The sequence below is a fragment of the Eublepharis macularius genome, chromosome 6 (genome assembly GCF_028583425.1).
Source record: "Eublepharis macularius isolate TG4126 chromosome 6, MPM_Emac_v1.0, whole genome shotgun sequence".
Taxonomy (NCBI): domain Eukaryota; kingdom Metazoa; phylum Chordata; class Lepidosauria; order Squamata; family Eublepharidae; genus Eublepharis; species Eublepharis macularius.
The window spans coordinates 9,649,670-9,666,310 of record NC_072795.1 but is presented as its reverse complement, the minus strand read 5'-3'; the positions used below and the strand labels follow the sequence as shown (position 1 = coordinate 9,666,310).

At 43.3% G+C, this 16,641-nt stretch overlaps 1 protein-coding gene across 1 annotated transcript in view; it reads right to left on the bottom strand.

Annotated features, from left to right (window-relative positions):
• Positions 1-2,900: 2,900 nt before the first annotated feature.
• Positions 2,901-16,641, bottom strand: part of LOC129332322 (cytochrome P450 2J2-like) — a 33,946-nt gene continuing 20,205 nt past the window's right edge. The window contains exons 5-8 of the mRNA XM_054983360.1: positions 15,137-15,278; positions 14,057-14,244; positions 11,024-11,165; positions 2,901-3,088 (exon numbers count right to left, since the gene is read on the bottom strand). Of these exons, the coding sequence (XP_054839335.1) occupies positions 2,901-3,088; positions 11,024-11,165; positions 14,057-14,244; positions 15,137-15,278 (660 nt within the window). The remainder of the gene's footprint in view (positions 3,089-11,023; positions 11,166-14,056; positions 14,245-15,136; positions 15,279-16,641) is intronic.

The following is a 16,641-nucleotide window of genomic DNA, read 5'->3' as shown; positions in this document are numbered from 1 at the left end:
CACCCTAGATTCATGGAGACAGGGATTAAATCAACAAGGAAACCAGAATTGGTTATGCAAGCCAATAAACGTCTCGCATAAAAACCTTCCCCTGTAGGCACCTACCTGTTTTAATGGCTGCTTGTGCAAACCTTCAGTCATTAATACGAAAATAATAGACCGACTGGTTTCAGTATCTACTTGTATGTCAGACATATCAGTGTCCACAGTATTCAATGCATGACTGTGTGGCAACCTTTACAATAGCCCTGTAAAATAGGCCAGTATTACTACCCCTGTTGTAAACTGGAGTCGAGGCTGAGAGAGATTGGTTTATCAAAGGCTAGCAATTGAGTCAGAGGCAGAGACTAGAGTTCAGCTGAGGAGCCTTCCAGATCACAACTCACGAGGACAGCTGGGGAAATTGCTTGCCTATCATTCTGTTGCGCTCCAGTCTCCTGGGATCAACCTTCCAGCATCTTCCTAACTCAGAAGTTCCCTGTGGATTTGGTAAAACCACGGGCTTTGCTGGTGAAGGTTAAGGCCACCAGTTGGCCCCTGATAGATTTAATTGTCAAACTCTTACATTTACACTCGACACAGAACTGCATAAGCTATTCCATAGGAATCGGCCATAATTGCTGCAGTCTCGCCTCCCACCTAAACCCAGCAAACTGGTGTACCGCACGATCGTATGCCCTCTGAGTGCTGGGAGCCATAGGTAGCTGGATTGCCCTGAAGGCCTCTGTCTTCCAAGATCCCACAGCTCCCTGGGCATTCAAGCTGGCTGGAAGTTGGCCTCAGGGGCAAGCTGCCAAAAACGCTCCATCTGTAGGTGAGACAGGGCATCTGCCACACCATTATCAACACCAGGTATATGCTTGGCAATGAACAAAATGTTCAACTGCAAGCAAAATGGCCTAACCAATTTCATAAATAAGGTGGACTTGGAGGAGAGGGAATTAAGAACATGAACCATTGCTTGGTTACCTCACCTGAAGTGGACATAAGTAGACTGCCATAAGTTTGACCGATTTCATCAATCAGTCAAACTTGATGAAAGTCCCAGATGAATTCAACATAGCTGCAACTCTAAAGACACTTCCCTGGGTCTAAGTGCTATTGAATAAAATAGGACTTACATCTGAGTACACCTGTTTAGGATTTCTTCCACCACCACCCCAACCTTCATGCTGTGAGCCATTAGACTACTCTGCCCTTTCATAAACAATCGTGCCTGCCAACAACAAAAGGAAAATTTATTTTAAAAACTACAGGCCTGTTTAGGCAGGGGAGAGTGGTTCAAACAATCATGCTGCCTGCCTGCCTGAACTTGGGTGATGGAAATTGGCAGCAATTAATGCAATTAATTAAATTGGCAGCAATTGATCCCTCACTGTGGGAACAAAGCTGCAAAACACAAGGAAACATGGCACCAATGGACAATAGCAGAATCCTAAGGTAATAATTTATTGGCACTACAGAAAAAGCAGAAGTGAATACAAAGGGGGATTGTTTTTAATGCTGCCATTGCCCCAGTACCCCTTTGACAGTCAGTTTTGTACTATAGTCTGCACTTGCCCACACTCCCCTTCTTCAGGGTCCATTGTTGTGTGTTTGTGTAGTGTAACGGAGTGAAAACTCAGAGCGATGGTTTAGAGAGAGAATTGTGTTCTGTTTGGTTTTGATGGTGTCAAGAGTGAAAGCAGCTGCCCCAAAGAGCCTGGAAGCCATCATTGCAAAGGACGGGGCCAAAATTAGACATGGGCACGAACCGCATTACAAACTACAAAAACCCACGAAATTGGAGATCATGCAATCGCGATCCTGTAGTTTGTGATTGTCCACAGCAAACGAACCAGCGTTCAGAAGAAGCCTGGTTTGGTGCGTTTGGCTGCGGTTCGTGAAGCCAAACAGTCAGGCGCCATCAATCAATTCCCCTGGAAATGGAGCCGGGGGAATGCCTGAACTCTGTCTGCGCTCCTTCTGTCACCCAGAAAACCCGAATCGAAGCCCAGCTTACCTTGATCAGCAGGTCTTCCTTCCAACCATGGAGCTGCAAAGCAGTTGCAAGTTGGGAGAAGACACCCGGGGGAGGGAGGGGGAGGGGGTGTTCTGTAGCCACGGGCCCTCCAATCTCATCCTTGCAAACCCTGATAGGCAGCTCTGACGGCCAAACACAGACCTCCTGCATTGCTCTATGGGACCTCACCTTATAAAAAGCACTGTGCTCCTAGGTTGGCTTTCACTTTCAGCAAGCAGTGGAGTGTGAGAGCAGTTGCTTGCCACTTGCTAGCCTTTGGGGAGAGGCAGAGAGAGTATAATTGAGCTTGGATTTTTGTGGGAGTTTCCTGTGGGCCTTGGATTGGAGAGGCTATAACTCCAAGATCCCTATTGCAATCTTGACCAAACTTGGGTGCTGGCTGGAGGAGAGCCTGCTACATACTCGCTGTGAATATGGGCTCTCTAAGTGCAATGGGGGCCATTCTGAGCACCACGAACCATGAACCGCAAACCGGTTCAGCAACGGGAAATGTCCATTGAGGTTCGTGACTTCGGGATCATCATCGGCACTGAACCACGAACCACGGATTCGTTAAATTGTTTTGGTTCGTGTCCATTTCTAGCCAAAATTCATGATAACGAAAGAAACCAAATGGATTAGATCAGAGCCAGGAACACCTCTTTGGGAAAAAACCCAATAATGGTACATAGTTCATTTGGAAATCCTGGGTCCAAAATGGAAATGGAATTTTTTTTCAGTGCACACCCCTAAATATTTTTCATATAATAAACTGATTTAGGAACCCATCAACTTCTGATCAAGAAGCTGAGGGGGAAATGATTAAGGGTGGTCAGAGGAGAATTGAGATTAAGTGAAAGGAATGCAGGAGAAATTGATTGAAACAAATGAGACACTCTTAATTTGTACAGCGGGGAACAGCACAGAGCTTATGAGGTTGGGGAACCACTGATGCCCCTACTATAGGTTTTCCAGTGAGTTCTTTCACACCTTCTGGAATCAGAAAAGTAAATGCCCTCAGCAGGCTGGTGAAGAAGATGAAGAGCTCAATCTTTGCCAGCTGTTCTCCCAGGCACACACGGGCTCCTGAAAAGGAAATAAGCGAAAAGTAATTAAATAATACCTTTCCAGGCAGATTCTAGCATGCATCCTCCAGGGGAGCATCTCGATTGAATTTTTATAGGGGAATATGAGTTGGTGAGCCAAGGCTTCCTTCCAATGGCCTGTCTTCATTTCTCAGTGCTACTATGATGGCTCCTTTCCTGCCCTTGCTAAGCTGCTTCAATTTCGATTCATATTTCTCTACCCCCCTCAATGATAGGCAGAGCAAAGAATGAGCAAAGGAACAGGACGACACCTAGTTTTATCACCTTAATTGAAGTCAAATGACTGTCTCGGGGAGGAGTCTCACAGAATTGGCTCATCACAGCATCAATCTTTTCATTCTTTCCATTTTTTTATCCTTGTGCATTTAGCAAAAGGATGAGTCGATGATCAAAAAGGTTCATGGGGAGGGGACTAGAGGGAAAAATAATGAGAAGGACTCCTCGCATCTGGGCAAGTAACGTGACATGTTTTCCTGTAATGTTTGGTTTGGTCTATGGTAACAGAAGAAGGGCACATTCCTTCTCTGGGGGCTGTGGGCAGCCCTGTTTAGCAACATAAGGGACCTGTTGCATTAGCATTCCTCAAAGACAGACTTTTGTACCAAAGATAGAACTGATTTATACTACTTAGAATTTCCTACCAATCTGTGCTTCTTGCTTGGATCTCACCCTTCTCATTTCTTTTCAGGAAAAAAAATTCCAGTACACTGAAAAATCCAGTCTTCCCATTTGACCAGTCAAGTTGCACACTCTTTTTGCTCTTGGACAGAAAGCAGTATTTTGTTTTTAGGCCTGGCTGCCTATCTTATAACTGGAGCTGGAATGTGTCCACAAATCTCTTATGTTTGTGTAGCTATAGAAGTACTTGCTGTCATATAAGATGTGTCCCTGCTGAATTTGAATTTTCTTTCTTTTAAAGTTCTTATTGAAAATAAAGAAAGAAAATAAACAACAAAGACAATAAACAATGGATAATAATACACAAAAACAATAAACACAGAATGTATAACTGCCTACTTTACTACAAAACTTTTGGAATTATTTTGCTGCCCATATCCAGAGCACCCACCATGAGTATCAGATTACCACGGATAATATCTGCATTTTCTTCCTCCACTGTTTTGGTCTCTTTCTTTCTCTCTTGTGTGGAGAAACTTGCATGCCTGAAGTGAAACTTTTTTTTTAAAACATGGGCTTCTAGTATTTAGATTATTACTGAATATTTTCTAAGATGTGTTGATTTCTTCAGTTTCTAGCCCAAATGTTTGTTTTATTCTCAGGGCTTTTTTTCTGGGAAAAGAGGTGGTGGAACTCAGTGGGTTGCCAGCACAGGGGGCAACTCTTGGCTGGAGGTGGTGCCCCTGGTACCACTTATGTGTGCACAAAGTGTGTGCACGCTCCCAGGACTGCACAATGACATAACTTTGCATAAGCTGGAACAAGGGGGGAGTTTTTTAAAGTTTAAATTGCCCTCGGTGAAAATGGTTACAATAGAGAGGCGGTCAGATTACAGAGGGCATTTATTGAGAGGGGTTATCCATCTAACGTAGTCAATAGAGCCAGATTAAAAGCCAGTAGGGTCTCTAGGCATTCCTTATTAACCCCTACTGGAAAGAAAGGACTCAGCAGCATAGCATGGTCCATTGACTATTCTCCCTTAGCCATGCCAATTGCCAGGAGTGTGAGACGCAATTGGCATATTATTCAGAGTATAACTGGTTGTGCTCAACCTCCTGTCATTGGTTTTCGGAAATCCAAGAGTATAAAGGATTTAGTGGTGCACTCTGACTTTAGGAAGACCATGCCCGTTGTTATGACCCAAAGACCAGTTGGCCACTTTAAATGTGGCCACTGTAACATTTGTCAGTTCTCTGTAAATGTGGACACTATCAATCATCCAATAACTGGGAATAAGTTGTTCACAAAAAGTTTTTCCACATGTAGTACCCCAGGGGTAGTTTATGCCATCAAGTGTACTTGTGATCTGCTTTACGTTGGCAGCACCATTCGACCTGTGAAGCTCCGGATTCAAGAGCACATGTCGAAAATCAGGAATGTTGCTATTGAGGCACCACTCACTGAACATTTTATGGCACATCATAAAAATGAGCGTGAATTTTGTTACACTGTACTCCAAGTTTTAGACATGAGAGGGAGCAATGTAGATCGTAAAACTCTCCTTCGTTTGGAAGCCAAATGGATTTTTAACCTTAGGACTGTGGCACCCAGCGGTCTCAATCAGGAGATAGATTTTTCTCCATTTCTGGCATGATGGGATCTGTCCAACTTCTTCATTAAGTTTTGTGCATTGGTGCTATGTGCCCTTTAATTTGTTGGGGCAGTCTCTATTAGGTATGCTGGGCGTTCTATTTAGGTTACACCCACGTACTAGGGCTTGCAGATGGATGGGAGAAACTACAGCTGTTTTGAAATTGAGAAGAAACGTTTATGTCCTGTCTGCCGGCCAGCAACTTTTATTTGTTATGAAGTACCATATGATGTAATGGTAAATATGTACACAAAATAATCTCATGATGTTGTTACATTCTTACTGTTTAATTGAGGCTCACTATGTAAAGTACTGTGTTTTGTGTGTTTTCAGGAATTTATGATTTTGGCTGCTGAAGAAGCTTAATTTTGTGCGAAACGGGATAAAGTATAGCCTGGCAAGCCCGTTGCCATTTTCCCGTCGGGAGTAGCCAAGAAACCCCAGTGCTCTCCCCTTGCTTTCTGTTTTCTTTATCTAATTCCTGTGGGAGTAGCTGAGAAAATTGAGTACTCTCCCTGTGTTGTTTTGTCCTCGCTTAATTGCTGTTGAGAGCAGCCGGGAAATCCAGGCACTCTCCCTTTGTTTTCTTTGCCCAAGGCTTTTTTTTTGTGCCTCTAACAAATACAATTGAAGCTGTTCTATACGGTCTGTTGACTCGTTTTTCGGCGTCTCTCCTTTTTGCTGTTTTGGACCGTTCCCCTCGTTTTTCTCTTCTCCACCACTTATGTGTGCACAAAGTGTGTGCACGCTCCCAGGACTGCACAATGACATAACTTTGCATAAGCTGGAACAAGGGGGGAGTTTTTTAAAGTTTAAATTGCCCTCGGTGAAAATGGTCACATGGCCGGTGGCCCCTCCCGCACCCAGGCACAGAGGGCAATCTAAACTCCCCTCTGTCTGGAGATCAGGGGGCGGGGCCATCAGCCATGTGACCATTTTCAAGAGGTGCTAGAACTCCGTTCCACCATGTTCCATATTAAAAAAAAAGCCCTGGTTATTCTTCTCAATAAATTCTGTGTAGATTCTCAGTACCCCTTCTCAATTTGTAAAGGTACCTCATTCATTTTTAAATAACCATAGCAGCCATCCTGTAGGTCACTGACCATGTTAGGGTAATTTTTTAAAATGGGGTATTCAGTCTATGCCAGTAGCTCCTTTAACAATCAGAGATGATAGAAAGAAGATTTTATTCCTTATGTTCAGGTGAGGCTAATTTGGATTTGGACAAGAATTGAAGAGTCACACAGGCATGAGTCTAGTGTAGATATATCTCACTACTTGAGAATAATTTTGATCTTTTTGTCACCACAGTCAGGAGGCTGGGTTTCGATACTGGCCTTCCAGCATATATGGTTACTGAAATCAAGGCTATATCCCAAGTTTGGAGCTTTGCCAAAGCAGTATGTGTCTTCACACATGACATGTCCAGGAGAAAATAACAGAAACATATACACAATATGTTGGAAAATCATGTAGAACTACTAGGAAATTGTTGAAGAGAGCAAGATTGGGGATCCTGCTTGTTTACAGACCACGCAGCTCCCTCATAAGCACCCTTTCTGAGTTGGCAGAGCTGCTAGCAGACATGGTGTTGGGAGACTTCAATATCCATGCTGAGTATTCAAGTCAGGCCTGGCAAAGGAATCTATAGCTTCCCTGGTAACCCTGAGCCTCTCTCAAATAGTGTCAGGCCCTGCACATGAAAGAGACCATACACTAGACTAAATATTTTGCTCTGAGCCTTTGAGGGAAAAACTTGGCTCAGCATAGGAAATTCAGCCTGAACCATGGTCAGACCGTTATCTGCTGAAGGCAAAAGTGAATATAGCCCCAACACCTCTCAAAATGGGAGGGCCAATTAAAATGATTTGCCCACAAAGGTTTATAGACCCTTCCAGATTTCAAAATGCCTTTAGGGATTTTAGAATTCCAGACACATGCTCCACAGAAACTGCTGTAGGAGCATGGAACATAAAGCTCCTTGAATCTATTCACACCAGGGCTTTTTTTCAGCGGGAACACAGTGGAACAGAGTTCTGGCACTTCTTTAAAATGATCATGTGACTGGTGGCCCCACCCTCTGATCTCCAAACAGAGGGAAGTTTAGATTGCCCTTCACACCGCTCGCGGAGGGCAATCTAAACTCCCCTCTGTCTGGAGATCAGGGGGCGGGGCCACCAGCCATGTGACCATTTTCACCAAGGGCAATTTAAACTTTTAAAAAACTCCCCCCTTGTCCCAGCTGACCCAAAGTGATGTCATTGTGTGGTCTTAAGTTCCACCCCTATGTTCCACCACCTCTTTTCCCAGAAAAAAAGCCCTGATTCTCGGCAACCATTGCATCAGCTAGTTCACAACCCTCCCAACTGTTCAGGATATCCAAATACCTTCTAACTTCTAAATCTGAACCTTTACAGTCTCAAGAGCAGACATTTAGTTGTGTGGTCTTTGCTAAGTTTTTTGAGATGCAGAGAGGCCGTTTTCGGCTTCCCTGCCCCTCAAATGGCTGCCGCAGCAGCCATTTGAAGGGCAGGAAGGCCGTTTTGAGCCTCTTCCCTGCAGGCCCCCAGGGCAGCAGAAGTGGCTGAAAACGGCCTTCCCGCCCCTCCTGGGAGGAGAGGAAGGACACTGCGCTGCAGGATAAGGTAAATGTGGGGCTGGGGCTGGGGCTGGGGGCTGGGGGTAGGCAAAAGCACCCAAACAGCACCAAGATCTCTGGGAAAATGGCCATTTAATCTGCCCCTGTAAATATGACCCAATGAACCAGCATACAGTTCGTGGAAGTTCTGTGGAAAGGAGCTTCCACGAACCCTGTTTCACGAACCCTGAACCGGCCTGGTTCGTGGGTTTTTTTGGTTCATATTTAGGTTCATGCTCACTTCTATTTGAGATCCCGTCCCTACGATACTTCCCTGCTATCTAAGTATAAAGCCTTTTTGAATAATTCAGTTTTCCATCATTTGTGGAAAGCCAGGAGCGTGGGGGCTTTCCTGAGCTCCTCAGGCAGACCGTTCCATATGGTAGGGGCCACCACAGAAAAAGCCTGTGTGTGAGCTGCTGTTCATTTCACCCATGTGCAGGCTGGCACTTGCAAGAGACCCTGTTCAGATGAGCAAAGCTACCATGGAGGGACATAAGGAGTGAGGCAATCTCATAGGTATGCTGGGCCAAGGCCGTGAAGAACATCATATGTAATATCCAATACCTTGAATTGAGCATGGTAACTGATAGGTAGCCAATTAAGTGAATGCTCCTGCTTTCTCTTGCTTGCCCCTGCTAACAGTCGAGCTGCAGCATTTTACACCAATTGGAGCCTCAGTTAACTTAGATAGGAGGCCAATATAAAGTGCATTACAATCGTCTAGATTTGATGTTACCATAGCATGGATTCAGATGGCCAGGTCAGCCGTGTTGAGGTAAGAAGCCATCTTCCAGGCTAGAGTGAGATTGTAGTAAGCATTTTTTGTGGCTGCCTTAACTTGTTTTTCTAGTAGTTGTTCTGGATTCAGTATAACCCCTAGGCTCTTAACCGAGTCTGCAAGGGTCAGACGAACTCCACCGAAAGTTAGGAGTACAATGTCTTTCAAGATCTATGACTTCCCAACAAGCATCACTTCAGTCTTGACTGGGTTCAATTTCAATTTGTTATTTTTCAACCATTTCACCATGGCTGTCAGGCAGCGATCTAAGATTTCTACTGAATCCTGTGGGGACCTGGATAGCGAGATATAGAGTTGGCTGTCATCTGCATATTCATGGCATCCCACTACATAGCTGTGAATGAGTTCTTCTAAAGGTTTTACATAGAGGTTGAATAACATGGTGCCCTGCAGAACACCAAAAATTAGTCCCCATTCTGGAGATAGCTGATCTCCAATGGCAACCCTTTCACTCCGTTCCATGAGAAACAATTTAAACCAGCCCAGGGCATATCCTTTGATGCCCACTTCTGTTTCTAAATGCTCAACAGGATGACATGGTTTACTGTGTCAAAGGCTGGAGACAGATCCAGGAGGAGCAATAAGGAGGCATGGCCTTTATCTATATTCAGATGGAGATCATCCACCAAAGCTACTAGTGCTGTCTCTGTCCCATGCCCTGGTCTGAATCCAGACTGGAAAGGGTGTAGAGTGCTAGAGTTTTCCATGAAGGTGTGGAGTTGGTCAGCTGCTGCTCTTTCAATTACTTTGCCCAGAAAGGGTAGATTAGCGACTGGGTGATCATTGGTCACATCAGTTTTGTCTAGGGATGGTTTTTTAATTAGTGGATGGATAACTGCCTGCTTGAGTGGCCAGTGGATCCCCCCTGCCGCCTGCCAGCTGATAGTTTAAAGGGACCTGCAGTGGTAGGGCCTTTTAAACTGCCCAAACCCCAGCCCCCCTACCCCCACACCCCAGCCCCAGTCCCACACTTACCTGATCCTGCAGTACAGAGTCCTTCCTCTCCTCCCAGGAGGGGCAGGAAGGCTGTTTTGACCTCTTCTGCCACCCTGGGGGCCTGCAGGGTGATGGAAGTGGCTGAAAATGGCCTTCCTGCCCTTCGAATGGCTGCTGCAGTGGCCATTTGAGGGGCAGGGAAGCCGAAAACGGCCTTCTCGACCCTCAGTTTCCTGAGAACATGAGTCACACTGAAAATAGCCACTGGCCAGGGCTATAACTCAACAGACCCATAATAGGGTATTAATGGGAACCACGATATGGAAAGTTACATTTGGGTCCCATTGGCCAGGAAACTGCATTTTATCCATTTTAAGATACATGTCCTTAGAAAATCTGAAGCTTTTGTTAGCCCTCAGCCCTCTTTAGTTTTGTACTTCCAAGGAGCTGGGGGGGGGGGCAGTCTGAAGCCTCATAGTCACCTCCGTAGAGGGAGGAGGGCTGCATAGCCTGAAAACATTTGCTTCCTACCCTTCTGTATTTTTAAGTTTTGTAAATAAACAGGGCGAGGAAGAGATCTGCTGAGCTCAAAACCTTTCCCTGTGTTTTATATCAATGTGGTTAGTCATAATAAAAGGCATAGCACACGTTTTGTTCTTGTCTCTGCAGTTTGCATGAACCAATATGACCGTTTACAACTTTTTTATACAACACAGCATTCAACCAATGCACAAGATTGGGAAGCCCAGGACACCACTGCTTCTTAATAGTACAACCTGGTCGCATGTTCTAAAAAGAGCTTAAGCCTCTATTGCTTTCCACAGCAAATCTGTGATGTTTGCCATGTTATACTGCCATGAAAGGAGACAAAATGGGACAAATCAGCACTGCGTGGAAAAGCACATGCTTTTCATGCAAAAACACCCATATTCAATTTCTGCCATCAGTACTTAAAGAATCTCCAGGAATAAGGCAGGGAAAAGCTTGTGCCTGAAATCTTGCAAAGCATCCGACAGTCAGAGCACACTACAAGAGAAGACCCAGTATAAGAGCTCTATGATATTATGCAAAAAGGAAATCAGTTTCTCATTATTGCTAAGTTATATGACAGAGTATGTTTTTCAACTCCATAAAATCAAGCCACACTACAATATTTGATGCAAGGTTTCAGTAATGCAGTGATTACAAACAAACATTCTTTTGCCATTTCTTCTTCAAACAACTACATAAACATAGCTACATAAATATGAGGTCCAAGTACTGCCTTTACCTGCACCAAATGGAAGAAATGCTTCTCTTTCCAAAAAACTTCCATCCTTATCCAAAAAATGATTTGGGTTGAACTCCCGAGGTTTCTCCCAGTACTTGGGATCAAGAAGAACAGAGCGGAGGTCTGAAAAAATAATGGCTCCCTGCAAGGGAAAAAAATGTTGACTCAGGTTACATCCAGACTAGAATGCAGAAAATAAAAACAGTGTCTGCGTTCAGCTGAGAGGGTTGTCATGAACAAGTGTTTGCATGCCTGGAAATATTGCTAGAAACAGTAAACTTAAAAATAAAACCTTTTCTTTATTTTCTTTCTTACTTACTCACTCATTCCAGAGGTTTCTACCATTATTTAGGATTAGAGATGGACACAAACTGAAATACGAACCAAAGTTTGTCATGAACTGGGCCTGTTCATGATTCGTTAACCAGCAGTTCATCAGAACCCATTTCTGTATGTATTTGTATTTACTTATTAATATCCTCCCTTTCTCCCCAGCTGGGAACTCAAAGCAGCTTCGAACCCACCTCCGTTTTCTCACAACAACACCGTGAGGTAGGGCAAGCAGAGGGTTTGTGATGGGCCGAAGCTCACCCAGTGAGTTTTCATGGAAGAAGAAAGGATTTGAACCTGGTTCTCCCTGGATCCTAGTCCTACATTCTATCCAACACTTTATCCTCTATGCTACTCTAGCTATCAATGAATGAAAATGTGAGCGCAATGAAAATAATAAGTGCATTTGGCAGACAGAATTGTGAAAAACGAGAAGAGCTATTGTATCCTGGAAAATTACTTGGTTGTAGTAAACGAAGAACACATCACGCACATATTTTCAAATCTCCCTTCTTGACTAGAGATGGGCACAAACCGGAATACAAACCAAAATTAAGCACGAACCAGATCAGTTCGTGGTTCGTGAACCACGGTTCATTAGATCCCATTTCTGACAAACCGCCACGAACTTTTAGGTTAGTTCATTTGGTTTGTTTTTTGGTTCGTGACTGCAGACAGCATGGTGCCAATCAATCAGTTTCCTAGGCAGCAGGGGATGGACTTCTGGCAGACCTTCTGCTGACCTGGAAGTGGCCTTCTCCTGGCCCGGATGTGATTATTTTTCTGACCCTGGATGTGACATTTTCATGAACCAAACAAACCAGTTCGTGAACCAGGGGCGGGTTCATGAAAGTTCTTGGTTCGTGAAATTTGACGAACCACAAACTGCATGGTTTGTTTTTTTTCCGGTTCATGCCCATCTCTATTCTTGACCTCGAGCCAAATTGTGCTCATTTGTGAAATCGGAAGGTCTCAGTGGGAAGAGACTTTTGTGAAGTGCTGCTATTTTTTTATTATGATTAACGAAGAGCTGAAGATGGAAGAGAAGGTTTTGATTCCAGTAGAACCTTTGATAACAACATGTTTTTCAAATAGATGTGAAGTGAGCTATGACTCAAGAAAGCTCATACCCTACCACAAATTGTATTAGTCTTATTGCTGCTACTAGACTCTTGCTCTTTTCTACATGTTTTTCAGAGAGCTTTTGAGAGTTAGACTTCCTTCTTCAGATACAAGGAGGAATGGAGATCCCTGAGACTTTATATATTAGTCAGGATATGGGTAGAGTGAAGTAACAGGGAAGTCGGAATATAAGATACTATTGGACTCAAATCCTGATGTTCTACTGCAGATCAACATGGCCACATTTTATTTTATTTATTTTATTCAATTTATGTTCTGCTCTCCCTGCAAGTGGGCTCAGAATGGATCACAGGTGGCAATAAATACAATAAAAACAGATAACATAAATTAGATTAAAACGTATCAGTCAGTGCAATAGAGGCTGTTTTCACATGTCTCGGCATAGTGCGAAATTAATGGATAAAGGGCATCTTCATGGTTTACCAGTTTGGTGTAGTGGTTAAGAACGTGGGACTCTAATCTGGAGAACTGGGTTTGATTCCCCACTCCTCCACTTGAAGCCAGCTGGGTGACCTTGGGTCAGTCACAGTTTCTAGGATAATAATAACATGCATAATAACATACATAATAATAACCTACTTTGTAAACCACTCTGAGTGGGTGTTAAGTTGTCCTGAAGGGCGGTATATAAATCAAATACTACTACTACTACTACTACTACTACTACTACTACTACTACTACTACTACTACTACTACTACTACTATTATTATTATTATTATTATTATTATTATTATTATGGCACAATTTCTGCACCACGAAAACAGAATTGTGGCACAATGATGTCAGCAATCATGCCATGAAGATACTCTCATTCCATGAGTTTGGCGCTATGCTGAAACATGTGAAAATGGTTAGAGTCTAAAATGGAGATCACACCCATATTGCACAGCCACCAAGCATTAAGACACGTGCTGTAGCACAGCGATAAAGTGACTGGGCTCCAAATCAGTACTGCTCATTTGACTCGCACTACTGCTACAAACTCTGCAGGTGGCCTTGGGTCAGCCACTCCTCTCAGCCCTTGCTCCCTCGCTGTATGGTCGGGATAATAATAACATTGACTTTGTTCACTGCACTAAGAGGGTCACAAAAGCATTCCAGAAGGGCTGTATATAAGCATACTGTTGTTGTTACCTACCAGAAACTGATGATGGAAAAGCTTTTTTAAAAAAGAAAAATATATTAAATATAGGAAGTGATATTCATCTAAGTACTGGATACAGTTATGAAGTAAACAAAGAAGGTGAATACAAATAGATCAATACACATGTGGGCAGCTATGATGAAACAATAATCCCTCAATGGCAAACCAACCCGTAACAAAAGTCTGCCAAGAAAATGTTGTGATGTGACATCCCTCCTTGGGTCAGTAATGACTTGGGGCTTGCACAGGGGACTACCTTTACCTCTAATATAATGTAATGTTTTGAAAATAGGACGGGTTCCTTGCCCTTCAGGAATCATTACAGAGCATACTATCATATGAATACATCTGTTAAAATGCTATCTATAATAAACATTTTGGATTCAGGAATGTAACTATAACAGTCTTTGATACCTTGGGAATAAGAAAACCAAACATCGTCACATCCTTTACACATTGTCTGGGGGTCCCAACTAATAGAATATATTGGAACCGCTGGATCTCATGAATCACAGCATTGGTGTAAGGCAATCTCTTTCGATCTTGATAGTTGAATGACTGAGCAGAACCCAAAACATCTTCGATCTCCTTTTGGACTTTCTCTGAGGAAAACAATAAAAAAGAAGCTTTTTTCTGGGCATTGCATTTACCTTTTCAAAATTAGTCATTCTCTGAAAGTATTCCATAGGGATTTAAGAATGTTTATTATAAAATGAACTGGAGCACAAGAATATTAAAGGATGGCAGGAATGTTAAGGAGGCACCAGAATGTCAAGGGAGATTAATTCACTCCTCCTTTTTGTCTTACTGCTGGTTCCACATGTCTCTCCAGGAATGATAAGATGATACAGGCAGACCCTGGCTACTTATGTGGAACCAGCAGTAAGATAAATAGAAAAGAGGGAATAAAGATGCTCCTCCAGCCCCAGTATGTACACTGGAGCCTACTCCGCCCTATTTTAAAGGTAACCTTCAATCTGTTAAATGCAGGTTGAGTTGGAATTTCCCCCAATGAAACTTGAGACTCTCAGGGAAAATTGCACCTTTTTTTCCTTCTAAGGAATACCGAAACACTTTATCTCCCTCTAGCGGACAAGGGTTACACAGGCAGATCTTAGCCACATGTGTGGAACCAGCAGTAAGACAAATAGAAAGGAGGGAATGAAGATGCTCCTCCTGCCCCTGTACGAACATGGGAGCCTATCCCCCACCCATTTTAAAAGTAAGCTTCAACCTGTTCAGTGTAGCTTGAGTTGGGATGTCCCCCAATGAAAATTGTGCTTTGTGCATGTGTAAAGAGACCTGCAGACATACTTGCCACAATATTCTATGGCACTTAGTCCTGTATAAGGGAGTACAGGTTTCTACAGTTAATTAGCTGCCTAATACCAAAACTTAGACGAGTTATAAACTCTTTACAAAAATTAGAAGAAAAATCTTCCTTGGGGTTATAAAGGTGGTCTTTCTTTGAATCAGTGCAGAAATCTCTCTTACGCTGGATGTCTGGGTGAGTTGCCATGAGGATCAATGCCCACTGCAAAGTCAAGGACGTTGTTTCTGTCCCTCCCACGAAAAGTTCAAAAATACTCTGAGCCAGGTTCTCCTCATTGTACGTAGAGTTGGGGTCATTCTTGCTCTGTTGTTAAGAATAAGAAAAGTTAAAAAAAGAAGTTTACAATGAATTCTAGGCATTTTTCCTCAACATTCATGGACAGGATTGTTAATTCTGGCTTGACCAGTTCCTGGAAATGTAGAGGCAGGCAGTGCTTGGGGAGGGCAGCATTTGAGGAAAGGAGAGAGCTCGGCAAGGATGTAGGTCCATTCAGTCTGTCCTCTGAAGCTGCCATTTCCTCCTGGGCAACTGATTTCTGTAATACGGAAATGAGTTGTAATTCTGGGAGAAGTCCAGGCTCTACCTGGAAGTTGGGTTTTTCCACATCCATGCTTACAACAGGTTTTCTGCATATTTGATCTGCAAGAATCAGACCCACTTTGGGCCTCTGTAATTCTGCACTTGATTGGGGGGTGTCAAACCAAAGTGGCCTTTATTTTTTTCTGCATTAGAAAAATGCCACATTATCTCAGCGATAGGCAATATATACTAATACAGCTTTTAAGCAACGTGTCATGTGTCCTTAATACTCAAATCCCCAATCTGCCTTTGCAATCATGCAGCCTAGACTCCTACATGGGAACCCCTTGAACATGCTGCACTGTTATTTCTTAATTTGATCTCTCCTGAGCTTTGGAATAAAACGTGTAGCAAATTAATGACAGGATTCCAGAGGACAGCAGGCATTCCGAGGCACTCTCTCCCTGCATTGCAAAACGAAAGAAGCCTATTGTACTGAAAAGTTTGCCTACAAGTAATTGCACTAATTCCATCCCCCACCCCCAATTCAGAACTATAGTAATGTATCAGTAATTGGAGGGAAGTAAGCAGTGAGATCCCACAACGATTGGACTGGGGGCTGTGCTATTTAATTTACTCTTAAAGGACTTGGAACTGGGGGGTGAGCTGTGCAATGGCCAAGCATTACACACATGCCCAGAATGCTTATAATCCCTTCTCTTCAGATACCTCCCTTGCCCTGTGTGCCTGCTTGCAACCCATCTCATTTAATCCCCTCCCTTCTATTCCAATCAGGCTTGAAAGAAGCACAGCAAGACTGTCAATGCAAGTTGACCCTGAAATTTGTTCGGGGAAGCTGGATGACTTAATGCTCAAGGATTCAACAAGGCAGATCAATGGCAAAATTCTCAAAGATTTAAATTGACATGTTTTTGTTTGTCTTAACTAATACATTTGCAAATTATGGCAATTATTCAGGAGAGTGAAAACCAAATTTGACTGTGAAGAACTCGAGGAGGATCTCCACCAATTGGGTGAGTGGGCAATAATGTGGCAAATGAAGATCAGTGCAGGTATATATAAGGTTGTTGCACCAATATAGATAAAAGCACATGATAATAATCAATACTGAGCAATACTAGGCCAA